We start from the raw sequence: 27,766 nt of genomic DNA, 5'->3' as shown, positions 1-27,766 counted from the left end.
AGGAGGAGGAGGAGGAGGAGGGGAGGGGAGGGGAGGGGAGGGGAGGGGAAGAAAGAGGAGGAGGAGGAAAAAGAGAAAGAAGAAGATGAGGAAGAGGAGAAGGAATTCTAAAAAATATGTTCACAAGCAAGCACGGCTGTGGTCCCACAGAGCTACTTTTTCAGACCAGGCCATTGGTAGGCTCCAGCCCAGAATGTAGACCATGGGAGCCTGTGGCACATATGTCAACGATGACTCTGCGTCACTATCATAACATCAGTTCCTGAAGAATCAACCTGTCATAGCAGAAGTTCAGACAACTAAAAGGATTGCCCTAGGAAAACAGCCATAGGGCATAGGAAGCATACAATAAATTGCGTTGATCTATCTGGTGGTCCTGAGGTTCAAACCAAGGGCCTTGCTTATGCTAAAAACATGGCCTCTACATGAGGGCCATCTCCAGGCAGAAGGCAACAATATCAAGGAGATGTCTGCTTATGATCCTAAGCAGGACAACTACCTGGAAAGCAGGCTACCTTTGATAAGAGAGCTAAGATAAGAAGAAACAAAGAACATATCGTACCTTGCACTAATCCCAAATATTAAAAGTTTTCCCTTCTGGTTGTAGCTGTTAATACTGCTATTTTTTTTTTAAAAAGAGCAGACCATATGATCATTTGGTTATAGGCAAAATATGAAGTGTTTCAGATGGTATTATACCACAGCAACCAAACCTGCTTGAGAGTGTCTGCCACTCTAAGAAGCTGCTAGAAGTCACATTTTCCACTTAAATTTTTTGAGATTAAAAATATTTCAAAAAAGCCTCCTCCCTGATGCAAAGCTTTCTCTTAAAATGTCATAAAAGGAAAAAAAATGCTGCATGTGTGAGCTTTCATTCAGTACTTTCCTAAACAATTCCTTGACACCTACAGAAACATAAAACGCTGAATAGGCAACATCAGAAAAAACATCCTCTTTTCTTCTTCTTGAAGCCAAATCCAGGGAATAAGTACTGTTCACTCTGCTTCCCAAACACATTTCTTTTACACCCTTCTGATATGTACTGTACTCTTACCAGCATTTACAGTTTCCTGATCAATCATGCCTCCCTCTGCAAAGCCATCCAAGTCATCTACTTTCACTTTTTCCCAGGGTATATATGTGACACCAAGATCCACATCCCAGAACTGTTTGTATTCTGTCTTTACACCTTTGTTCAAAGCCCAGGCAATCTATTGGGAAAGGAGAGAGGAAAAGAAGGAAGATCACGGACATACTGTAATAAAAATAAAGTTTGAAATCATATTTAAATAAATACAGACAAAGCTCAATTTTCTTGAGTACTTGTTTAAACTTGCATTGAAGATTTGCAGTGGAAGATCTGTTTCCACTTCTTATCCAATTTTAAATAATTCATTTAAGGAGGTAACACAGGAAAGGTCTACTTTTTACAATAGAATCTCAGTCCACTGGCAATAACTAGGATGGTTACCAGAAGTTTAATAAAGCCCTGTACACAATGCCAGTACACATAAGCAATAATGAGTTTACATACACACAGTCAAGCAATGGTAAAAGATGGACACACACACTCTATAGAAATAGAGTTCAGGGGCCGGGCGTGGTGGTGCACCCAGCACTCGGGAGGCAGAAGCAGGTGGATTTCTAGTTTGAGGCCAGCCTGGTCTAAAGAGTAAATTCCAGGACACCCAGGGCTATACAGAGAAACTTCGGCTTCCATTCTAAGCCATAATAAAGGTGAAATGTCTCAAAACCACCAACAACAAAAGTGTGTACTTAAATTAACATGTTCACAGTACCCACGGAGCTGAAGGGGCTGCAACCGTATAGAAGGAACAACCATAGGAACTAATCAGTACCCCCAGAGCTCGTGTCTCTAGCTGCATATGTAGCAGAAGATGGCCTAATCGGCCATCACTGGGAAGAGAGGCCCCTTGGTCTTGCAAACGTACAGGGGAATGCCAGGGCCAAGAAGTGGGAGTGGGTGGGTAGGGGAGTAGGGTGGGGGGAGGGTACAGAGGACTTTCAGGATAGTATTTGAAATGTAAATGAAGAAAATATCTAAGAAAAATTTGAAAAATAATTTTTAACATGTTCGGGGTCCTGGATCTGAAGTAGATCAAGAAACAAAGAGGAGGAAATGGATGAAAAGAACCAGGGTATTCTAATAGTGTAAACAAGGAAGCTCACATGACCTTGCCTATGAAAAATGTGTGACAGTGACATAGTGGCTGAAATGTTACTCATCAGTCTACCACAAAGTAAATCACAAATGCTTACCTTAATGACCTTGGAACCAATTTTATAGGATCCTGAACTCAGTTTCTGAAGAGCCCGAAATGAATCTTGTCGATGAACCATGCAGACGTATGCACAGCCCCTGGGTGGAATCATCTATGAGAGAAAAGACCTTTCTTTACAGAGAGCAGAAGGATGGAAATTCATTCTGATATTTGCTTCTCATAAAACTGAACATGTATGACAACTGACTAAACCACCAAGTTAATTCTCTTTCTTTTTCTAACTCTGTTTATTGATACAATGCATATGCAATCTATTATTCACTTTTAATAAGCCCCGTATTCCACCGTGATTCGGCTTCCATTCTAAGCGATAATAAAGATAAAATGTTGAATACATGTTATCAGTTTCCCGCCTACAGACACAGCTTACTACTGTAACAAAAACCATTTTTAAGCTGGCAGGTAAAATGAAGGAAAGGGAGGACAAGAAAGGGAGAGGAAAGCGTTCTTGCTAAAAAAACATTTAGGGCTTGAAGAAATTAGGTGCTATACAGCTATAAAACCCCTATGAATATTTTGCAAATTCAGGAGCATAGCAAACAGAAGACTGAACAAAGTGAACAAATCGTGTCCAGACTCAGTGAGGATCACCGTGAAAGGGAAGCAAAGAGAGTGAAAGCCCACACTGTCGGTGCTCAAGAGATACTCACATTAATGGATTCAATTTGTCCAAACTCCTCAAAAAGGTTGGTTAAATCTTGCTGTGTAGCCTTCTTGTCCACTTGGCCAACCCAGAGAGTAGTGCTGCATACTGTCAGGACAGAGAAACCGAGGACCTACATCACCACATTATGGACACAGTTGCCTGGAGCATTACTAAGAACAACAGATCAAACTTAACAAAACATTTAGACAACCTGACAGCTACACACAGATCACTGCTACCTTTAAAACTGAGATCTTAGTGTCCATTTACATTTCTACAGACCCAACTTCCTGCAAGTCACCAACTTGCAAGTTGAACCACCAGTCAACATCACTGTCCAACCAAGAGAGAACAGTGGTATATCAGACTGGAAGAAAAGCTTTGAAAGTCCCCAGCTGATTCTAAAGTACAATAGTTTTGAAACTATTTCATACCTGTGGACCTTCTTAATATCTTCGTGTTGAATGACTCAGTGGATATTTCTCCCTAATACACAGATAAATCTGAAACCTGTATGAGCTTCCTCATCCTTAAGGAAATGATACTTTGCAGAGAAATAAGAAAGAAAATGGATAAATCAGGACATTCCTTAACTTGCTATGAAAGAGTTGAAGATGAACTGAACAGTACTTGGTGTATGCACACTCATGTGTATGCAGAAGAGCACGGACTTATTGGAAACTCAGCACCACACATGGATGCACATGACCTGAATTCTGTCATCATGACTGAGCAGCAAATGCTCTTGACCTTCTGCTCTGAAGGCAACTTCTGTTTAATGCATAAAAGTTGAGAGGAGACACTGTACTGTTTTTCTTTAATACCTTTTACAGCTGAGACATTTCCATGGCGCTAATGCACGGCACCTAGGGTTTCGCCCATGTCATTTCCCAGCACTTTAATCCTGACAGAAAAGGTCTAAAACGGGCTTTTCTAAGGTTAACTTAACCTGAAATGTCATCCTTGACAAGATCACTAACGGGAGTCAGAACTCAAACGTCTTTCAGACATACACGAGTTTTGTGCAGCTAACACAGACCCTGCTGACTGCTAGTTGCTCTTTACCTGACAGATTTTCACTCTGAGTGATTCTCAACTCACGTTCCACTCATTCTCTATCAAAATCTGTAACTTTTTAACATTTTACATTAAACCCAAGGACCAGTAAGACTGCTTGGCAGATAAACACTTACTTTGCCAAGACTTACAACCTGAGTTTGATGAGTCTTGAAGCCTACATGAGGGAAGGAGAGAACTGTCTCCTCTAAATTGTCCTCAAACTACATATATGTATCATGGCATACAGAACCATACACACGCTTATATAGGAGACATACAATTTTGTAAAAGTAGATCTTTAATGTAAGAGACCACAAGACTGCTTTTCCCAAAGTCTAACATGTCACACAGGTTTAGTCTTTAGCCCATAGTACCACTGAAGAGTTGCGGAACTTTTAAGAGATGGGGCTCAAACAGGGACCTGCTCTTCAAGGAGTTTACTGTCTCCATTCTACCTTGTTCTCCTTTCCAGTCATACATAGTGAACAGTCTAAGGAGCAGGAACATGCAACCTTAATTGAAAATACGGAGCAGAGTCAACCTTTCCCCTTATTGACATCATAGTGACAGAAAGCTGCTCCATTTCCATGCAGTGCAAGGCCATGTAAAGTGCTTCATGAGGCAAGTCTCAGTGATCTGGACGTCAACACCTTTCAAGTTTTATCACCTTACAATAACACCTACTGCCTCATCACGCTATCCTGGAGACTCCAAGAGCTATGCTAACATGTTTCCTATTTTTTACAATGCTGCTCTACATTTTTTTTTTTTTTTCCCTAACAAGGTATTATGATTCTTCTTAGTCCCAAAGAGAGGGAAGACTTGATTCTTGGGGCATTAATCTGTTCGTGTCCCTGAAAGCATTGTATTCTACAATCTGTGTCCAGGAGCAGCAATGAGGAACATAACCACACTTTCAAATGTGTTGAAAGAATAGCAACCAGAGGAAACTGCTTCTGCTTCTAGATGAAGAAAGTCTTGAGGTACTAAATGGAAGATACGGTCATCACTGTGCTTGCTGAACTTTTAACCAGCAATAGAAAGTAAGTTCATTATAATTTATCCACAAAAGAAAATGAAATTCTGATGCTTGTATAACACCCATGAGCTCGGGGAAATCATACCACAGGAAACAAGTCAAGACAGACACAAAGCATGGCACATTCTCAGACTACTAAGTAGAAACTAAAAAACTGACGTTACAGAAGCAGAGAACCTAAGACAGGGACAGGAACCTGGAAAAGGTTTTCTACGCACGGTAAAAGCCTCTAGCAGGAGGAAACTAGCCTGCAGTGCATACACATGTACATGTACACAAGTCTACGTGGAGATATGTGTAAAACTTCAGAAGAGAGACCAGGAGAGTTCAAGGGTGGGTTATGGGAAGGACAACATGAGTCATAAAAGAAGATAAAAGTGTTTGGTTTCTTTGTTTCAACTCCACCACAGTGTATCTTACACAAATGATAACTGCATGCATGCAACTTTCTATGTTTACTGCAGCAGGAAGAACCCAGCACCTGCAAGGCAACTAACTGTGGAGGCTGGGCCTGACACTAGAAAAGGAATTAGACACCTCTACTCACTGATAAATCCACTGCACTGAGCTGTTCAGAAAGTGTTGTGGTTTTTGTTTTTGTTTTTTTATTTTCTGGAGGAAATACATAAGTTTCCACTTTTTTCTTTGAAGCAAAGCTGTATAAAATTATTCTACCATAGTGTTATTTAACATGTAAACTGCAATGCTGTGTGTAAAATTAACTGGAGTTTTTAAAGAGGAATAATGATGTTGTATAGCACTGACTACAACTAAATAATAATTATTTCAGTTTTATACGTCAACTGTCTAATTTAATCATTACATGATATATGCATGTACAAAAATACCATATGGTACCTTGTATGTACATATAATTATGAGGTGTCAAAAAGAATACATTTGGGGGACTAGAGAGAGCAAATGCTATTCTTACAGGAACTCAGTTTTATTTCCTCCCACCCACATGGCAGTTCACAGCTGTCTGTAACTGCAGTTAAAGAGAAGTCAATGTTCTCTTCTCATCTCTATAAGCACCAAGTATGCACGGGGCGTGCATTCATACATACATGTAGACAACACTCTGATATATATATATATATTCCTTTTTAAAAACCACACACTTTCTTAAAAGAGAAAAATGGATCCCAGGCCTGTGCCAGCTTCAATTTGACACAAATTAGAAGCACCTGAGTGAGTGAAGGGAATGTCAACTGTGAAATGCCTCTGTGTAAGATCAGTCTGTAGGCAAGCTTATAGAGCATTTTCTCAATCACTGATTGATGTGGGCCAGCCTAGACCAACAAGTTTTCAACTTGTGGGTCACAATCCGAGCCTACATATCAGATGTTGACACTACAATTCAAAAGAGCAAAATTACAGTTATGACGTTAGGGGTCCCCACATGAGGAACTGTACTAAAGGGCCACAGCCTTTGGAAGGTTGGGGAACCACTGCTCGAAGTTATGGTGCAGACAAAGAGGGCACTTCTGTACCGTGCCTGTCTGTACAGTGCCTGTATTACCTGAGAGTGACAGCTGGGGTTAACAGAGACCAGAACAGCTAAAAGTGAAACCTTTGTTTGCCTGTAATAACTGGTGCTGGTCACCTGGAATTGAGAAATTAAGAAGAGACCAGCAGGAGCTGGAGAAACAGCTTAGGGGTTTAAAGCACCAGCTGCATTTTCTGAGGACCCAGGTTCAACTCCCAGCGCCTACAACCATTGATTGGTTCACATTGATTGGTTCTAATCCCCAGTTCCAGGGGATTAGAAGCACTTTTCTGACTTCCATAGAATTAGGCACAAAGATAGTGCACATACATGCAGGCAAAATACAGATACATGTGAAATAAACAGTTAAAAAAAAACAAAACAAAACAAACTTTTTTAAAGGGAGAGACCAGCATCACCAAGATAATATCTTCTGGGAAATGCTTCCTCAGAGCTAGCATACAAAACCTGTATTTTAAGACTGTCCCCTGTGGTGGTAGCCAAACCTGAGAGTGTAAGAGTACAGTGGTTTGGAAGGCATGAAGGGGTCATGGAGAGCACCTAAGTCTTGGCACTGTGTGTCCGGGCTGAATTCCCTGAAGAGAGCCCAGGAGAGGGAAAGCTCAGCAAGAGAGCCCAGCATGTTGGAGATGCCAGCACCATGGGATAATAACCACAAGCAGCAGCAGCAGCAGCAGCAGCCGCAGCAGCATGGAGTGCAGCCAAGCTAAGCATAGGAAACAAGCTGTGTGTGCTGCACCAGGTGGTGCTGGAAGAGACTTCAAGCCCTCTGGAGGATGCCAGACATTGGGCACTGAGCTATTTATACAACTAAGTTTAATTTTGCTTTATTCAGAGTTTGCCAGTGCCCTGGCCCTTCCTTCTTTAAGTAAGAAAGTGTTTAATTTGTTCTGATTTTATAGAAGCCCTCAGTTGAAACTTTTGGAATTTTAAAGAGACTTAACATTTTAAGCATTTAAATTTGTAAAGACTGTGAGACCACTAACGATTGTTAAGGTCCCCCCCCCCCCCCCCGGTTTTTCGAGACAGGGTTTCTCTGTGCAGTCCTGGAACTCACTTTGTAGACCAGGCTGGCCTCGAACTCAGAAATCCGCCTGCCTCTGCCTCCCGAGTGCTGGGATTAAAGGCGTGCGCCATCAGGCCCAGCGATTGTTAAGGTTTTATACTGTAAACTAGTACTGAGATTTTGGGGATATCAAGGAAAGGTTATACTTAACAAATGATGTGTTTTGAGCCAAGCTGACAACTTGCTAGAGTTGCTTGAGTCAAGGTGACAACAAGCTAGAGCCATCTGAGAGGAGAGCCTCAACTCAGAAAATGCCTCTGTAAGATGGGGCTATCCTATAGGGAATTTTCTTTGCTATGGGAGGAACACCTTTAGGTTGGGCAAGTCATGGGGAGCAAGCCAGTAATTAGCACCCTCCATGGCCTCTTTATCAACTCCAGCTAGCCTTCAGGTTCCTGTCTTGACTTCCTTCAATGATGACAGTGATGTGGAATATTAAGCAGAATAAACCCTTTCCTTCCGTGTTGCTTTTGGTCATGGTGTTATATATACTTCAGCAACAATAGGCCTAACCAAGACAATGCTCAACGGCATCACAAAGTAGGTGAGAAATGAGTGGACAGATGGCAAATGAATAATTAGCAGCCCTATTAATAAAGGAGAGCATAGAGATGGAGAGCAGAGATTTGGGGGATCGTCATCTGATTTTTAATTTTGTCACCCAACACTAAAATATTTAAATTTGGCCCCTTATAATGAGGAGTAAATAGAATTTTCAGAAGTTGCACTAGCTGTTAATGATGTGAGAAGGTTCTGGAAAGATACCAAGGTCTACTGAAACTGCAAGAACTTACAAAAAGATGCCATTGCCTTTAATTTTGGGAGCCCAAGTCTCAATATGGTCTAGCAATTCCAAAGGAGGGCTTAAATTCACTTTCCAAGAGCCACAGAAAAAGCCTAGGATTTGTGTGATCCCAGTGCAAAAGAGTAGATACACAGATATCTATAACAATTACTCATGCTGAGATAAACTTACTTGAAGATCAACAGAATGTATCATAAGTCTATTTTAGCTCTTGGACTCTCAATCAAGTGCTTCCCTGATCACCTGGAGTCTATCAGTTCTCCCCAGAAACAACAATGGATTAACCCTAGCAGAACTTGAGAGGAAAATAACTCTCTTTGTTGTACTTAACGTGATCCTTACCCTAACCAACTCCTGAAGCAAACCCTACCATGACTGAATCTATTTTATGTACACAAAATAGGTTAAAATATAGAGGGAAATGGGTTGTACTGCAGGTTGTACTTCTCTTCCCGTACAAACCCCACAAGTTTCTAATTTATTTAACAATTACAGTGAGGCTGGGTTAGAGGGTTAGCTCAGTAGTACACTGAGTACCTAGCAGGAACAGAAACCTTGACTTTAATCTCCAACACCACATACACTCAAACGAAAAACAAAATATATATATAAATAAGTATATAAAAATACAGCAAGGTATAGGTATCTATGTGGACCTATTAATCCTAAAGATTTGAATACTCATAATTTTTCAGCTACTACTGACAGTCGTCATTGTGCCATGTTACAAATATTAGCCTGGTGTGTTTCAAGGACCCTTGGTCAAGGCCATACTTTACAACTTGCATTAAGCACTCTACAAATATCTGCTAATCTGCTTTTCTTTCACAAAAGCCTGAGTCAAAGCAATTTAATTACTAAAAAGTCTCTCCCTTTTCAGTTTCTTACTCTGAAATTAAAATTGGGTAAGATATTTTTATAGTACAAAGCTAGCTGTTTATTTGTTGTCGAGACTAGAGACCAACCTTAGGTGGTTCCTTGAAAACTGTCCTGGGCTTTCTTGTTGTTGCTGTTGGTTTTGAGGCAGTCTTTTACTGGCCTGGAGCTCACCAAATTGGCTAGATAGCCTGGAATCTACCAGTGTCACATTCCTATTACAAGAGTTATACACCTTTCCAGGGTTTCCTGCTGAGGATCTAAGCCAGGCCCCTACATCTCTGCAGCAAGCTCTACTAGCTAGAGAACTGTTTTCTAACACTGAGTCTAGGGAAGTTTGACACAAGTATGCCACTCACCACTTAGTGTTTTCGATCTGACAGGAGGCAAGCCCTTTTTTTGGCGTTCTTTCTCCCTTTCCCTGGCTCTGCGTTCACTTGAATAGGAACGTGAGGATTTTCTCTTTCTCTCTCTCGAACGGGATCGAGACCGCTTCCTGTGCTTTCGCTTTCGGGACCCAGAGCGTGACCTGGACCTTCGTTTTCTTGGGGACCTACAAAAAACAATTATTTTACTTCTAATGACAGTATTGTCTTTCAATTTGAAATGAATGAAAAAAGGCATTTGTCATATTTAACTACCTCTTAAACTATCCTATAGTATAACCAACTATTAAACATGTGTTCTACTGTAGTCTTATGCTACAAATGCCCACATTACTAATAGAAGCTAGATGAAGAATTCTAAGTCTGAAACTTTATCAACTAAAACAACTATAATCCAAAAATCACAATCTTCCCTTCTTTTTTTTTTTTTTTTTTGGTTTTTCAAGACAGGGTTTCTCTGTGTAGCCCTGACTGTCCTAACTCACTCTGTAGACCAGGCTGGCCTGAAACTGAGAAATCCGCCTGCCTCCGCCTCCCAAGTGCTGGGATTAAAGGAGTGCACCACCACGCCCAGCTTCAAAAAATCACAATCTTGTAACAACAGCTATTACTGTTACATAAAGTACTCAAAGAACAAAGGCTATCTTCTGGTTTTAGTTTTCAATTACTTTTCCTGAGACAATATTTTTAAATTCCTAAGTATTTCTTTTAATCTTGATGCAAATAACTAGAGTAAACATTTCTATTAAATATTATTATAGAACCTTGATCGAGATCGTGAATGAGTTCTTGATCTTGAGCGAACAGCTACTTTCTTAGCTTCTGGTTCAAAGGTCTCCTCTTCAACAACATCTTGCCCTTCATCGATATCCATATCCTTGAAAGGCAAAGTTAAGGGCATAAAAAGTTCAGTTAAGATTTAACTCATCAGTGCGGTTTCGCCTTTACAATATGAGTGCCTCACAGAGGTGGGAGTATAAAAGACACACCAGACAAATGACATTTAGGCTACAGTTACAAAGAACCTTAAACAGTTAAAGGAATTTGAATAATTTTGTTTTGTTTAGTTTTTCAAGACAGGGTTTCTCTCTTTGTAGCTCTGGATGTCCTGGAACTCATTCTGTAGACCAGGCTGGTCTCGGACTCATGAAAATAGGCCTGCCTCCACCTCCAGCATGCAGGGATTAAATAAAGGTGTGCACCACCATGGCCTGACAGACTTTGGACCTTTATGACTCAGAAAAGCAGTGACTTTTACCTGTTGCTGAATGTCTATGGAATCATCTAAATTTGCTTCAGGTTCCAGAAAATGCTGTTGGCTACTCCCTTGTGAGGGAGAAGCTGAGTGCTCAGACCCAAATGTCCCCTCCTGGCTATCTTGAGGAGTTACCTGCTGAGAATAAACAAATGTCTTGAGACAACATTCCTACAAATGAAAACTTGAATACAGCAAGTATCACAATTAAATACTTAAGGGGGGGTCATATTCATGACAAAACATTCCTAGAGAAATCCATCTGAAGTTATACTTTAAATCTACTTTTAAAAGGAAAAGTCCCATAAAGAAGGTATTATATGTATGTATTTAAAATGGTTAGATGATGTAAGTCTCAACAACTATTGAAGAGTAATACAGAGATAATACTTAATGATAGCATATTAAATTAATCTACAACTACATGATTAATTAGTATCAATGAACTACTCTAAAGGACCAATGAAAACCTTATATTCAAAATCTTAAATCACACATCACACACTTGAGAGGCAAAACAATACCCAAAAGTCACTACCAAATTTAGTGATATAGCAAAACTATTCCCAACTAAGGTCTTCCCAACTATGCGTTCTAAGAATTCATAAAACAGTTAGGAAATTCCCCGTGATGGGTTACATTTTAGTACACATTGAGGAAACAAAGGCAAACAGAGGAATACCAAATGCCTCCATAGTCCCAGTACAGTAATAGTGTGTAGTGATGTTAGCAAGTCTGAACTTAAATTACAATTTAAATAACTGGCTTTACTAAAACATGCTAAAAGTCACTACTGGGGAGAGCAACCTGGTAGAAAATCTTTCTAGAACATGATCCTATAGGAATCTAGAAGCAGTAAGCTCCTGGGGGAACAGGCTAAAACCATAATAAAGAAAACAACTACACACTTATGGGCTATTGTTACAAACTGCTCAGAAACAATCAACTCCCAAAAGGAGGAAGCAACCCACATACCTTAGCTATGCACAAACAAAATGGAGGGCATAGGAAAGACATGACTCTACAAAAAAGACAGCAATTTCCCTGTCCCATACTAGTACACAAAGAAAGAAACAGCTCTAGTTAGGTTTAAGAAAATGTACCTGCCAAGCACATTTACGCACGCCTTTAAACCCAGCACCTGGGGGGCAGATCTTTGAGTTCAAGGGCCTCCTGAATTGCATAACCAATTCCAGGACAGCTAGAGGTATAAAATGAGACCCTGTCTCAGGAAGGAAGGACAGGAGGGAAAGAGGGAGTTGGGGGAGGAAGGGATTCAGTCAATGCAAATCAACAGGCAAGCACAGAGGAGAAGACCTGTGCTTACCTGAGGGTAAGCTTTGTGTCTCTTAAGTGATATTCAACTAGCTACTAAGACAGGACTTGGGAAGCTCTGCCCTGTAGTCATTAGGAGTGGGCATCCTGAATGTGAGAGGGCCACTGAGCACTTGGTTTTGCCTCAGTGCATCACACCATCTCTACAAGCTGTCTTCTTATTCAAACACCTTAGAGGAAGAATGTCAGTGCAGTCAGAGAATAAATGTGTCAGAGTAACCATGAAGTTGATTAGCCTTAGCAATTTATATCACCTCAGTATGAGTATTTTTCTACAATAAAGAGACTTGTGAAAGGTTTGTTTCAAGTTCAGAACGTGAGTACTGACAAGGTACTTGAGTGGGTAAAGGCACCTGTCAGCAGGCCTTAGGACTTGAATTTAACCCCTGAAGCTTAGAGTAAAGCAAGAAAACCAACTCCAGCAAGCTGTCACCTGAACTCATATGTGCACCACCAAAATTAATCAAAAAAAAAAAAAATTTAGTCCATACTGTGCTATTTACAAAGGTGAACTTACAATAGCTACAATCTGAATCTACAACTCCATTTAATTCTCGTGCAAATTACCAACACGGTAACACATAGTTGGTATCTTGAGTATATCTGGTTATTTTATACACAATTACAGTAAAATAATTTTGATGCTAGATTGGGATTTCTGTACTGTTTCAGCCACATTAAACCTGTTGGCATAATAATTTGTTTACAGGGAAATTTAGAGTATGTTACTCTTACAAGTAATATATTTTACAACTAGGAGAAAAGACAGTATCATAAAATTCAGGGCACAATTTTAAATAACAATTGTTAAGACCCTTAGGATCTAAGAAAGAAGCAGCTTTGTTTCAAAGTTGACAAATATACACTAAGCAAAAGTCATGGCAGAAAAATGTCTCCTGAATCATGACAGAACCCAAAAGGTATTAAGTATAATCTTTGTTTTCTTTCCCTTAACTTCATAGTAATTGCTGTCTCACCTGTGAGTCTGTCTGTGCAAAACACACATGCAGTGCCTAAGGAAGTCAGAAGAGGGCACTGGATCTCCTAGGACTGGACTTATAAATGGTTAAGTGCAGATGTGGATGCTTGGATTCTAATCTGGATCTTCTGGAAGAGCCACCAGTATTCTTAATCACTGACCCATCTCTCCAGCCTCAGGTAAGTGTGAGCTTCCAGAATACATCAAACTTTTTTCATGCAATTCTAGCTGCAATGCTTAAATGGTATAGGGACAACAGAACTCTTGGCCACACATCAGGAAGGTTTTCGATTTTTACTAAATTCTACAGTCTCTGTTTAGCCTTCTTTAGGTACTAGATACCTAAAATATTTAATTTTATGTGTATGGCAAAGACAACTCACATACACACTTTATATTAATTAAAGCAGGAGATAAATGCAAAGAAATAGCATGTTCTAGACCCTAATGATTATGGCCAATTAAAAAAAGCAAAACAAAGCCAGGCGTGGTGGCTCACGCCTTTAATCCCAGCACTTGGGAGGCAGAGGCAGGCAGATTTCTGAGTTCGAGGCCAGCCTGGTCTACAAAGTGAGTTCCAGGACAGCCAGGGCTATACAGAGAAACCCTGTCATGAAAAAGAAAACAAACAAACAAACAAAAATTAGTGAAGTTCTCTCTATTCCTTTAGTCTCACTTCTGTATTTAAAAAAGTATTCAGTGGATCCAGGAGGCAAGTGACATTTTTCCTGGTTACATCCTGATAAACATATCTCGTTTCTACAACTATGTATTCACGCAAATCAATAATAAAACAAGGAACATAAAAAAGCATTGTTACCATCGGCTACTACAGTATTCTTCTAAGACTGGTACCTAACACCCCTATGTGCCTTTATTCTACCGCCTTCAGGTATCCTTTGCTTCTATTTTATCTGTAGAAATGACAGCAAAGTCTATCAAGGGTGTCACTGTGATACACTGACAGCATTTATTTAAATAAGCACTCTTCTAACTCCATATAATCAATATCCTAAAATTTACTTGACTCCACAAACAGTAAGTCATCTACAACACAGCAGTGTGTCACCTCTATTCTTTCCTTTCCTTTTTTTTGCTATTGTTTTTTTGAGACATGATCCTTCTATGTAGCCCTGACTGTCTAGGAACTAGCTGAGTAAACCAAGCTGTTCTCCAATTAAGAGATTTGCATGCCTCTGCCTTCTGAGTGCTGAGATTAAAGGCATGTGCCACTATTGCCAGTTCCATTATATTCTGAAACAAAGTAAATTCAGACATTGACGGTGTTTCATCATTACTAAGGTGAATATTTTAAAGATTCTTTAAAAATCTTACTATTAGCATTTCATCTTGAGGTATAGCTCTAGTAACATATTTTGACTATCCTACTAATCAGCAAAATCACAAAACTCTAACTTAACACAACAAAAATCATTTCATTATGATAAAGCTTCTATTCCTCTATAATTCTGGCCATTTTCTTCTTAATTAGAAATACATTCCAGTTTTTCAAATGTTCTTAAACCTTTCAGGCATTTCCCTTCTTATTCTAGGGCCTTAACCGCAAGGTACACTACACTGTTGCTGTGGCTGACCTGCATGGAGCAGGATGGTACCATCTTAGTGAGGGATAGATACATGGATCTAATGTTAACAAAAGCACTTAATTTTTCTGCAAATCTTATTTTGTCTTTTTTTGTTGGTTTTAAAATTTTAGAGCCAAGCATAGTGGTGGGTGTCTTTAATCCCAAAACTGGGAGATAAAGGCAGGTGGTTCTTTGTGAGTACAAGGCCGGGTCTACATGATGTGTTCCAAGACAGCCAAAGCTATATATATATATAAAATGAGAGCCTGTCTCAAAACCACCCCTTCCTCTATTTTTTATTTGTATGTATGTATTTATGTGTATGTGTGTCCTGAGCATCTGATCTCCTGAAGCTGGAGGTTGTAACCACCCAGCATGAATGCTGGGAAACTACCTCCAGTTCCCAAGTGCTCTCAAGCATGGAGACATCACTCATTCCACCCTGAATCATACAACTTCCTCCTGTGTGGTAGTTTGAACAGGAATAGCCCCATAGACTAATGTGTTTGAATGTTTAACAAGAGAGAATTCCATTACTAAGTGTGTTCATATTGGAGGAGTGTGTCACTGTTGGGGTGGAATTTGAGGTCTTACATAATCAAGCCATGTGTGGTAAGCAATTTTCTGCTGCTTGTGGATCAAGATGTAGAACTTTTCAGTTCCTTCTCCAGCATCATGTCTGCCTGCACACTGTCATGCCCTGACATGGTAATAATGAATTCAACCTAAGACTGTAGGCCAGCCTTAATTAAATGTCTTCTTTATAAGAGTTTCTGTGATCATGGTATCACTTCACAGAAATAGAAACCCTAACTAAGACAGGATTTTTTTTATCATTAAACAAGCTTTGGACAATGGAAACTTACGTTCTCTTTCTTTTAAAAGGATCTTTTTATTGTATGTGTCAAAGTTATGAAACTAAAACATGAGTAACTGGTTCTCTGGTTGGTGAGACTTGGTTTCAGACTTGCTGCTCTCAAATGTCCAGTCTCTTTCATATTGGGAGTGCAGCCTTGGCTTACTGCTTCTGCTAATGCTTCTGAGCTACATACAGAAGCTCAGCTTGTCCTATGTACAGCTGTTACTGGACAGAGCATCACCCTTGTCTCTATGAACTTTGTAGTTACTATCCTGTATGACTGACTCACACAAACATGCCAATGTTTATCTTCCTGTAGTCTTAAGAGAATATTGCTTTTACGACACCATGCCTTTTACTTAGATCAACTGAATCAGAACTTGTTTGTCAGGTCATGAGTTCTCGAGTATCTCTGGACACCTCCATGTTACACTGTTTGCATTTACAAAGTCATGTTCAAGCTCAGTATCTCGAATTGCTCTAAACTTTAGAAGTACTAAGTCCTGTCCACAATGAACTGTTCTAGAGTCTGGGTTTATGCAAACATTTGAACTTCTTTAGAGAAAAGATTCTATACATTAGGTCAGAACTACTTTCCTGTCCATCTTTATATGTGTCACTTGCCTAAACATGTATAATCACATGTAAAATATGTTTATAGGTTGTTTTAAATTCATGACTGATCACTTTTAGTGGTTAAGGCCCAGTGTGGTTGGCTATCTACCAGTGTTTCTCATACAGGTCCCAAGTAGGTTTTTGTAAAACTAAATCTTACTCAGTAACTTGACATATTTTATCACTTCTAAAGTGAAGCTTTTTTTCTTCCATATCTTAGCATCTCTGGAACATCTCAAAATGACATGAGGATACTACATATTGATTTAGAAGTGTTCCTACCTCTTAGTTATGCATAAAATAAAGGCAATTCTATACCATTAGCTATACACTTTGCATTAGCTCTTTTATCTTGGTACACTTCAACTTCCTTTGGAGTAAATGGGAGTCATGGTACATTCCTCGTGAAAATCTGTAAGCAAAAATATGCCTCTCCTATTTGTAATGAAGTTCCTACCACATGGCATTACCGATAAATTTCTTTTAAAAATCAATAATATTTATTTGCTTAAACACTACCATCAACATAATTGTCATTACCTTCCTAGACAAGTACAGCAAAAAGGAGAAAACATGAAGCTTTAAGATATTAACTCCAAAATACACATCTGTGTTCTATCATGAAATTCATTTTGATAGATCATTTCGTTACACTGCCAGAAAACTATTTTTTTTTTAAATAATAGGAACAGCTATAAAAGTGTCTGAAAGGAAATACATTAGAAAGGTCATAAAGTATGTGGCAAAACAAAGATAAACGAATAGCTCCAAAGACTAAGAAGGAACATCGCCCAAGCATCCCCCAGAACGCCCATTCGCAGAGTGCAGTAACTGCGGGAAGCACGGACCTTCTGAGGTTGCTGCTGCTCCAGGAGCTGCTGCCGCAACTGCTCCAGGTTCTGCTGCTGCAGCTGTTCTGCTATCTGATGGAAGATGGAGTTGTTCACTGACTCTGAAACGTGAGAGCTAAGTGAGAAACAAAAGGTGAAGCTGCATGTTAAGATGACAAAAGGGAACGGAGAGCAAGCAAGCAGGCAGACAACAACACACACACACACACACACACAGCACTCCACACAAGGAACTCTACTGCAGTGTTCTCTTTTTGAAATATTAATAACCAAAATGGAAAATTTAAAACATCAATCCATTAGAAGAGAAAGATACTCAATAATGTTTCAACAAAAAAGCATTATAGCTGCTGTTACAAAGCTGACATCACTGCCTCATGTTACACACATGGATATGCTATACAGATAAATTAGTAACTTTTATTCTGGTAATGTACAACTGTAAACACTTGTTTGTGAGACAGTGGAAAATGTCCTTTCAACCAGGATGTGTAAAATCTACAATTATCAAGGCCCATAAACTTTATAGAGTATTTGTCCTTTAAAAAAGTATCATGTTATGAGGTATGTAAACAGAAACTGTGTAGATAAGAGAAAATAATAATTTAACTACACTCTGGGTTACCCCTGGAATCCTGGGTGCTAGAAGGTAAGACATGAGAAAAAAGGAGGGAACCCTAAAAGGAACAAGCAGGGTGGTGAGAGGTCTCCAGACGGTTGTCACCTGGAGTGGATGAACCTATGGGAAGAATGCTATCTTTCTTCAAATACTGACAGACTCTGTCATGAAAGAAATTGGAGTCTACTGATTTTTCTTTCAATACACAGTGTTTGAACTGATGTCTAGAAAATGAAGGAATTCAGCTCAACAGAACATGTGACACTAAAACAGTCCACAAACTCTTTCCTCACAAGGTTGGAAAGCACTGACTCTACTCTCAGGACTATTAACTTCTTACACTGTTTAGCACCTTCATCTACATGACCTCAAATGGCTCTTCCAACTTCACTGTTTATTATCTAAAGTACTATTTTTAAACTTCTGCCAAGAAAGTCCCTATGTCAAAAGAATGTACTTTATCTTATGTACTCTTACACATTACCCTGGTATATAAGATCTACTACATCTCCTTGGGTGAGATCCCACTCATTCTCTCCCAACTTCCACCTCATACTCTCCTATTGGTCTTTACAAACACACTCACAAAACACAGGGCTCTGTATAGCCATTTAAGGGGAGAAAGCAACAAATTTAAATAAAAATATAAACTCCATTCATTGAAATAAAGCCCATATAATTCCAATCCTTAGAATTCCTAATTCTAACTAGTTCAACGTACTTCTCAGAAATTAGCAAATACTCTAGAAGTGGACTCTGACAGAACCATCTGTCCACCTATTACAAATATTCTTACAACTAAGTTATTTTAAGCCAACAAAGATATAAGAAAATATCACAAGAGGAGTTACTTTGATATATTACAACCATTTGCAAAGATCTGAAAAAGAGTCCAAATAATCTTGTTAAGACAGCAAGCCTACCGCCCTTCAGAATTTTGGTGCTTAGAGCCTGAAACAACCCTAACTTACAAAAAGCTCACACCAAATCTTAAGTCTGCTAACATTCCACCCAGTATTTAGAACAACAGAAAAAGAAAACATGGGTATAAAGAAAATCATAATTCTTACAGTTGAGGAGTAGGCATTTCCTTTTTGGATTCTTCACTATGCTCAGAATCTTCCCCAAAATCAAATCTATCCATCAACTTCTAAGGAAGGGAGAAAGGCGAATTAAAAAAGTGCTTCCGACATGCATATTACAAATGCTACTGAAATGCGAAGTAAACGTTCTGTGCTGTTGTACATTATTTTGTAGTAGAGTAGACATTCTGAGTACATGTTTAGAGGACTGTAACATACAGCAGTCCCCTCACACAGTCATCAAGGCAACTCCATTCATTTGAGCAGTGAAGTCTGAAAACATTGCTGCCGTGATTTTTCAATAGAGAACGCAATCATGCATTACTGGTTCTTCTTTTTTCACTGTGCTTACTTTATTTATTAAGCATTAACCCAAGTATGTATAAACGTTTTTAGATGGTTCAGCTCTATCTCTGGTTTTAAGGCTCCTGTGGAGGTTCAGGAATCATCTGAGGACTAAAGCACAGTACTGTTTTTCATGACAGAGTCTCTCTGTGTAGTGGCTATCATGAAACTTGCTCTGTAGACCAGGCTGGCCTCAGACTTAGAGATCCTAGCCTCAGACTTAGGGATCTCTACCTGTCATTACCTACCAAGTAGAAAATGAAGGATTATGGAACTGTAGCTTAAAAAACCATCTAGGACCATAACCAACTGTTAGCTAACAAGAACTGCATGATAAAATGTGGTCTACCTACTAGGAATAAATTAAGAGCAACTGGTTAAATAGCCAAGTCATTACCCAAGAAATCAGGATTGATTTTCTATGAAGATAATTGTAAAAGAAATGACATGCATATACATGTTTGTACGTGCATATGTATATACACACACACATAGCATTTTCAAGATATACTCCGGACAACTATGATGAGGCTAACACACATACACACACACACACACACCCATCACTCATAAAACAGCTTCAATTTTAAAAACACTTTTTCCATAGTTGAGCCTACATATAAAATATACAATAATATTAACTTATAGAAAATTTTCTTTGAACTTTCAATACTGATTAATTATTTTATCAAGCCAAATGATAGAACACAGACAGTACTTAGGAGGCTGAGGCAGACAGATTAGGTAGTAGTAGCAAACATGGGCTACATATAGAAGGTCCTATCAAACACACAAGTCTGTAATAAAACATAATCTATACAGCAGAACCTGTATGATATTACATAGTCTTCAGTTCACATGTAACATATCATGGCTTTAATCACTACCTTGTTGAAAGAGACTCCCTGATCCAAGGGCGTAAGTGTGTTGGCTGCAGCAGCTGCAGCTGTGAGCTGTGCAGTGAGTGCCTGTAACTGAACCACAAGACCAGCATCCAAGGCCTGCAGGATAGAAGGCTGAGGCTTCTGCTGCTGTATCTGTAAGGTTTGTATTAGCTGCTGAAGCTGGAAGGGAAAAAAAAATATTATCATCATCTTGGGTCAGTACTTGGCCTTTTGGATAAATATTTTTTAAAAAGATTTATTTATTTTATGTATATGAGTACACTGAAGCTATCTTCAAACACTTCAAAAGAGGGCATCAAATCCCATTACAGATGATTGTTGAGCCACATGTGATTGCTGGGAACTGAACTAACTCATGACGTCTGGAAGAGCAGTCAGTGCTCTTAACCACTGAGCCATCATCTCTCCAGCCCCCTTGGATAAACATTTTGACGAACTTTATCATCCTTCAGAGAAAAATGTTTTTATGTGTTGTGGTTTGAATGAGAAATGCCCCAAGAGGTGCATGTGGTTGAACATGTAGTCTTCCTGATAATGGTACTACTGTTTGGGAAGGTTATGAATCTTGAAGGGGGCCATGGGGTCAAAAAAGGAAGTGCATCACTGGAGGCGAAAGCCAGGCTTTGAGAACTTATAGCCTTGCCACACTTCATTTCAATTCTTGGCTTGGGTTTGCAGTTAAAGTTGTGATCTCTGGGCTTCCTGTGTGACAAAATGTGATCACCCAGCTTTTCTGCTCAAGATGCCTGCTGCCATGCTTCCCTTGCTACTATGGATTTTCTCCCTCTAGACATCATTTAAGCAAAATAAACTCTTCCATAAGTCACTTTTAGTCATTGTGTTTTAGCACAGAAATGAAAACTATTACAGAAGTTGGACAACCTAAAGACATAAAGCTAATATGCTTTGCTGGAACAATGGAGGCTGAACGGCTGGGCCTGTAAAAGCAGCCACGATGAAAATTGTCTGGAAATATTTCCTCATCACAGAAGCTGTGGACAGCAGGGGACTGAGACTGCATTAGGTGGCAGGCACCCTAATTTACCAAGTACTTTCTTCTATACTGTTTGCAGAGCTTGGTCAGTATGACTGACTTGCTCTCGTTCTTCCTGTCTCTTGTCCCTCCCACTCTCTCGCTCTCCTGCCCTGGGTCCCCCCTGATTGTCCCTACAGGTCAGGGAAAACTGTACTGGTTTTAAATGATTGAAGGGGCGCCACCAAAAAAAAAAAAAAAAAAAAAGGTTAAATGTCGTGCTATAGAAGCTAGAGATTGCTCAGAGATTAAGAGCACTGGCTATTCTCTTTCAGTTGTGACCCGGGTTCAACTTCCAGCACCCGCATGGTAGTTCACAACCATCTGTAACTCTAGTCCCAGGCAGCCAACACACTTTTCTAGCCTCTGTGAATACCAGGCAAGAATATGGTGCAGACATTCAGGCAAAACACCCACATACAAAAAATAAAAAGAGTGGTATGGTGCTATGTGACAGGGTCAGAGTCCCTGAAGAAGCCAGGAATGCCACTGGTAAAGGTGAAGCCTGAGTTGCAGTGGTGATCCTAGCATAGTGGAGATGCCAGGACTGTGGTGAGGTGTGAGGAAGAACTGGCCTTAGCCTATGAGACAGATGTGTGTGGTGAGCAGGAGAGCCAGAGAAAAGTTACTGCTGCAGCCCAGATCATGAGTAAGAGACGGAGCTATTTTACACTGTTGGGTACTGGTTTCAGCTTGACTTCACTGTAACTACCCTGGTTCTTCCTTCTGGGAATAAGAAAATATACAATGCATTTTGGAATTTACAGGCATCCACAATGAAGAGACCTGTGGATTTTTAAAGAAATACTGGCCTCAAAGTGTTGAAACTTTTACCTTAAAGTGTTGAAAATTTTAAAGACCGTGGAAATTTTAATGCTGTAGCACATTTTATATTATGACTTAATGTAAGATTTAGTGAACAAAAGAAAATTTATGGTTTAAAATGCTGTATGTCAAAGAGTGGAAAGTCATAGGAAAAACTTGTATATGTTAAGCTGAAGACAAACCTAGTGCCACCTGGGGAAAGATGACCTCAAGATAAAAACTCCCTCAATCAGACTGTGACACTGTCTTATCAGGTCACTATGGGTGGTGACCTGCCTAGGTGAGGGGGCCTTGGATGTAAAGGTAGGAGAATGTGAACCTAGAAACTTGTAGTCTCTGCTAGCTCCAGGAAGCCTTGGCTTCCTTCAGTGATGGACTGTCACTTGGAAGTGTAAGCTGAAAGAAACCCTTTCCTCCTAAGCTGCTTCAGTGTGCACTAGAGCAGGAGAGCAGATGAAGTGGGTGGCACTTAAGCCCTTGAAAGCCTGGCTTAACTTTTTGAAAGTCATGAGCATTACACATGTAATAGTCACACTGTAACAACAGCACAGAGAATCCCTCCTGAGTCTGATGCTTCCCTAAGCTCCTCATCCTTCTTCAGTTAATCCCACAAGGACAGCAGCTTCTTTATCAATCACAGCTACTGTCTGAAAACCCATTTCCTGAAAACAGGAGAGAAACCTGCTCAATGGGTCATAGTCTGAGACTCAATGGATTGTATAACTTACTATTCTGAATAGAACAAACTACAGCAATACCTATTCCTGCTTCTCACCCATCTTTAAGAAACAAAACAAAGCATGGAGCTGAAGAAATGACTCAGTGGCAGCTCTTGCCACACTTCCAGACGTCTCAGGTTTGGTTCCTAGCACTCATGTCAGGCAAGTCCCACCAGCTCTAGATGACCCAAAGCCCTCTTCTGGCCTCCAGATATACACATAAATAAAGTAAAAATCTTCAAAAACACAACAGAACAAAACCAGTTAAGAGAGCTGGTGAAGTATCTCTCTGGGTAAAGTCTGATTACCTGGGTTTACTCAACGCCCAGGAACCACCTGGTAGAGCAAAGGAAGACAGGTAGAGTTGACAACAATCATTTTAACACATCCAGTAAAGAGGATTTTACTGTTCACAACAAAAAAAAAGAGTAAATGACAGAGAGTAAATATGCCATTTACCCCAATCTGAGTATCACAAATTAAATGCATGCATTGATGTTGGATTACTGCTTCATAAACCATTACCTTGTTAATAAAACCATTCAGTGTAATTTTTACAATTTATAACTGTCAACAAAGATTAGAAAAATGAAAATAGCAGAACTACTACTATTAACAGCTAGTATGAGAAGGTATAAATACCATTCAAAGGAGCAGTAAATAATCTATCTTAAAACAGCAGTAAGAGAAAACAAGTTAGAGTCATGCAATTTTCAAAACACCATAATATTAGATCATATAATACTAGAATATTGTCTATTATATTATAATATTAGATATTATATTATAGTAGAAAATCAACATGAACATAACCTTACCACTAAAGTCAACAATAAGATATACAACTCTTTACAGCACTAGAATAGAGGAAGCAACATGAAAGAGGGGAGACAGGGCTGTCCTGCCTCTCCATTAGACAACTGAACCATTCACTCCTCTGACATTGCCATTTCCCAAGAGCACTGTAAACATCACCACAGCAGTAACTTCTCTAAAGTGATGTTATATTCTATTGGCTCCTGCTACAATGACTACAGGAAGCACCCTGCTTTATCAGTGAGATAGTAATGGCACCTAATAATGGTTGGCATATGCTATGTGCTACCTCAGTATTCTGATATAGAAAAAACTTACAACAGAACACACGTGAATTACAAGATAATGTCCATGAAGAATTACTGAGTAAAAATACAAGTGTAACTTTCAAGCTCAGTGCTCCCATATTGACAGGAAAGGACAAAACACCGTAAAGGGGGTATGCTATGGAACCACACATTAGGAAGACGACACATTCCAAATCTCCTTGACACAACATAGACTCACCTGTTGACCTTGAGGACTTTGTAGGATCTGAGCAACAGCTGCCAGTGTGTCTGTGTTTGTTATCTGAGATACCCATGGATCAGGTAAGCCTTGGACCACATTGGCTGGAGTAACAGGTGTCACAGGTGTTCCTTTTAGAAAAGACATCACATGTACCAAAGAAGAAAACAAGTAAATGATACTTTAAAACGGTACAAAGATTTATTCAGCTAATATATAAAACATAAGCAGATAGTATGCTTTCACTTTATCGCCTCCATCTTGAAAACGACTTACAGACTTTAAGTAGTGAGGTAGTTTTACAAACAGGAAGGCAATTCTCCACTCCAAGCCCCATGGGATCTGTCTATACTTATCTTTTTTTTTTTTTTTTTTTTTTTTAAAGATTTATTTATTTAATTTATGTATGTGAATATATGTGAATCCACTGTTGCTCTCTTTAGACACACCAGNAGCCCAAGGGATAAGAAGAGATAAAGTAAGTTTCCATTTTTTTAAAAAAATATTTATTTACTTATTTTATTTATATGAACACACTGTAGCTGCGTTCACACACATCAGATGAGGGCATCAGATCCCATTACAGATGGTTGTGAGCCACCATGTGGTTGCTGGGAATTGAACTCAGGACCTCTGGAAGAGCAGTCAGTGCTCTTAGCCACTGAGCCATCTCTCCAGTCCCGTCTATACTTATCTTAAACAAACTAAGCTACCACTTCAATGAAACCTGTCAGCAAAGTTTTACTACAGAAAATTCTTTAACAGGGGAAAATAACAAAAACACAATCTTTCCTGGTAAAATATATGAGTATCTATAAGGTGAAACTATTTTTTTTTTCAAAACTCTTGTTTATACACAGATGTTTGTAGACAGGTGTACAACAAGAACTACATACCAGAAAGTCAATGAATGTTGGGTTTAGAGTAAATGCTGAAAATATTTAAAATATTCCAAACAATAAAATTTTTAGATAATTAAATTAAAGCAATCGTGGCTTTATTAAGCAATTTTGGAGTTCTTCTTAAAAATTACATTCCCCAAATAACCTGTAAACAAGTTACATATACATGTTTAAGGAGTTATAGACAACCTAAATCAGGAAAACGTTCATTGAGAACTGGGGATGTGGCTCAGTGGAAGAGTCCTTGCCTAGCAAATGCTGGGCCCCGAGTTCAATCAATCATAGTGCTAAATAAAACAAAAATGAACTGTGACATAGACATTTTTCAAAATGTTTCTGGTGATTGAAAATAAGAAAATCAATTCTTTACAATTGTTTTCTAAATTTTAGATTAAGAGCAAAAACACAGTATTTTATTTCATGAACATAAAGAGATACACCTGCCTGTCTGTCCAGTGTAAGGATTAACAATTGGCACTTGCCACCACACTCAGCCTTCAAGTCTCTAACACTGGACGAACTCCCCTGCCTTGTCACCTTGTAGCACTGTGCGCGTGAACACGGGTAAGCAGTATAAGCTGACTCTCCGACAAGTCTGTCCAACAGGCACGTACCTGGGGTGTTACTCAGAGCCGCAGTGGTGCTGGCCAAAACAGGGGTGACGGCCGGGGGAGGGATCCCTGCCGCCATATCCAGAAGAGGCTGGATAATCTCACTCTTAAAAACATTATTCTTCTGCCATAAGTTTAATACTCTCACTATTTTACTCTAGAAGAACAACAACAACAAAAAAAATGATTTCAAATGTTTGGCTTTAAAATATTAGCACAACTCTTTTCACAGATTATCTGACCATAGGATATAAATAAGATTAAAAATTTTTTTATCGCACATTACATTTCTGACTGTTTTCAACTTTTTCTGCTTTCAAAACTTTAGCATACTCATTCATTTAAGTTATTTGGACATACAAAGAGAGACTAAAATAGTTCAGTGGTAAATTCCAACCTGAAACTGTTTTTAACCATTCTGCAATCTCTAACTTTAGGCAATAGGGTAGTCACTTCTGATAGCTACACAAGATAAATGAAAGCTACATTTAGCTGAAGCAGGTGACGGGTAGGCTCCATCTTCTATATATGCCAAGTCACATGGGATTGATAACATAGGTGCCTACAGAACCGCTCTAAAACTCCCACCTTCCCACGGGTTCCAGTATCAAAGAAGGTTGGAAGGCCTGAACAGCAAGCACGTTACTCCTTGGGCTGTCTCCTCTGCCCTGCCCTAAGAACTCTGAGGCAGAAGCAAACTCTATCTCAATACAATGCTCACACACACATAAAGGTGAACTTTAACCCTGACTCACAGAATGCTTACCTTCTGAACTAGCAAGCAACTTCAGGACAAACTCCTCATCTAATGTGACTCTTAAACAAATTTCATTTTATAAGCTATTTAATAATTTTAGGGAGAGTATTTCTCCACTTAAGAAATGTAGCTCAGTGCCTGTATTCAGCATGTTTCCCTGAACAAAAGAAAAAGGACAATTTACCAAACTCAAGTTCTTTCTAAGAACCTTGCCATCAATGTACTTTACACCCCAAACCATCTACTTCCTAGGCACAGTGCAAGGCATGACTCCTCCTCTACACTCTTTTGTCACTGTTCCTACCTACTCTCTCCCTGATGGGTAAAGTCAACTACCTACTAGCATTATTCAATCTGGCCCTCAGGGCAACAATTATGTTTTATATGAATAATGCTCTACATTATTTTGTGACTTAGAATAATCTGAGTGTTCTATCATTTTACAAAAATAAATTAAATCTGTATGTTCTCCATCATTTGTCTTTTTCCGACATGCCCTTTGAGTGAAGCTGTGCATCCAATTTACTCCTCTCAAAGAATCTCACAGGTATATCATGCTGTGTTTTAATCTCGCCCTGTTTAGGGTGTCTTAGGTACTTAAGGCTAAGTCCCATTTTTCTTGAGGTCTATATAGTCATGTAACATTTAAGCATCTCCTATATAATTCATGATGTATGTGCCGCCTGACACTTCTCATTTTCTCTGGTCTTAGGCCAACTGTGTCAATAAATTTTATCAACATTTCTTCATTTACAAAATGAAACAAATTTTTCTTTTCCTTTTTTCTTAGCTGTGACTGTAACCAACTGCCTGCTGCTAGCATTTGCAGGTCTTAGGCACAAGCGACCTAGGACAAAGTTACAAGCTGTCAACAGTTACAACTACTGACTTCAACTACTACTTCACCTCACTTGAAACCCTCATCGTTCTCCAACAATGTTCACGAGAAATCTCATCTTAGTTCTCAAATTCTATTGACTCAATTCCTGCATACATTTTACTCAAGGTAATCTAAACTTGAAAAGACTGGGTTGGTTCTACAGATCTCTAGGTCACAATCAGGAATACTAATGAGTTAGGGAGTGGAGAGATTCCTACTAAGTGTCTCCTTGTTTAAAGGAAGGGTTTACAGATCCCAGAAGCTTCAGGTCTTAGGTAAGTACATGCCCAACAAAGAAAGGTGTTCTAAAATGTTTCACCATATTACTGTAACCTTAAAGGTTTTTTTTATTATTATTTAAAATAAACATTAATTACTCCCACTTCTTGAAATACAAGTAGTTTACTCAGACTTAGAGTAACAATCACCAAACTAAGAATAAAAGTCATTCCCATCCCCTTAATAACACAAAAGTTAAATCACAGCTATATAATATAAAGAAAGGGTCTACACCCAAGAACTGCCAAGAAATGCTATTCCAAGCCCATCTGTTACTTTTTAAGAAAAGGAGGAGGAGGAGGAGGAGGAGGAGGAG

The 27,766-nt window shown here is 39.2% G+C and overlaps 1 protein-coding gene across 6 annotated transcripts in view; it reads right to left on the bottom strand.

Moving 5' to 3' along the window:
* Positions 1–27,766, bottom strand: part of Scaf8 (SR-related CTD associated factor 8) — a 143,968-nt gene that overhangs the window by 70,670 nt on the left and 45,532 nt on the right. For 4 of the 6 annotated variants that reach the window (XM_029532813.1, XM_029532814.1, XM_029532811.1 and 1 more), the window contains 11 exons: positions 25,538–25,691; positions 24,022–24,152; positions 20,104–20,280; positions 18,860–18,939; positions 17,168–17,285; positions 10,949–11,083; positions 10,455–10,567; positions 9,664–9,857; positions 2,954–3,054; positions 2,281–2,394; positions 1,055–1,211 (listed from right to left, as the gene is read on the bottom strand). In XM_029532813.1, coding sequence (XP_029388673.1) covers positions 1,055–1,211; positions 2,281–2,394; positions 2,954–3,054; positions 9,664–9,857; positions 10,455–10,567; positions 10,949–11,083; positions 17,168–17,285; positions 18,860–18,939; positions 20,104–20,280; positions 24,022–24,152; positions 25,538–25,691 — 1,474 coding nt within the window. The remainder of the gene's footprint in view (positions 1–1,054; positions 1,212–2,280; positions 2,395–2,953; positions 3,055–9,663; positions 9,858–10,454; positions 10,568–10,948; positions 11,084–17,167; positions 17,286–18,859; positions 18,940–20,103; positions 20,281–24,021; positions 24,153–25,537; positions 25,692–27,766) is intronic. The other 2 variants (XM_021221239.1, XM_029532815.1) reach the window with 2 other exon arrangements.

This window comes from Mus pahari, chromosome 21 (genome assembly GCF_900095145.1).
Source record: "Mus pahari chromosome 21, PAHARI_EIJ_v1.1, whole genome shotgun sequence".
Classification (NCBI taxonomy): domain Eukaryota; kingdom Metazoa; phylum Chordata; class Mammalia; order Rodentia; family Muridae; genus Mus; species Mus pahari.
The sequence above is the reverse complement of the archived record's forward strand: the minus strand, read 5'-3'. Positions and strand labels throughout refer to the sequence as shown.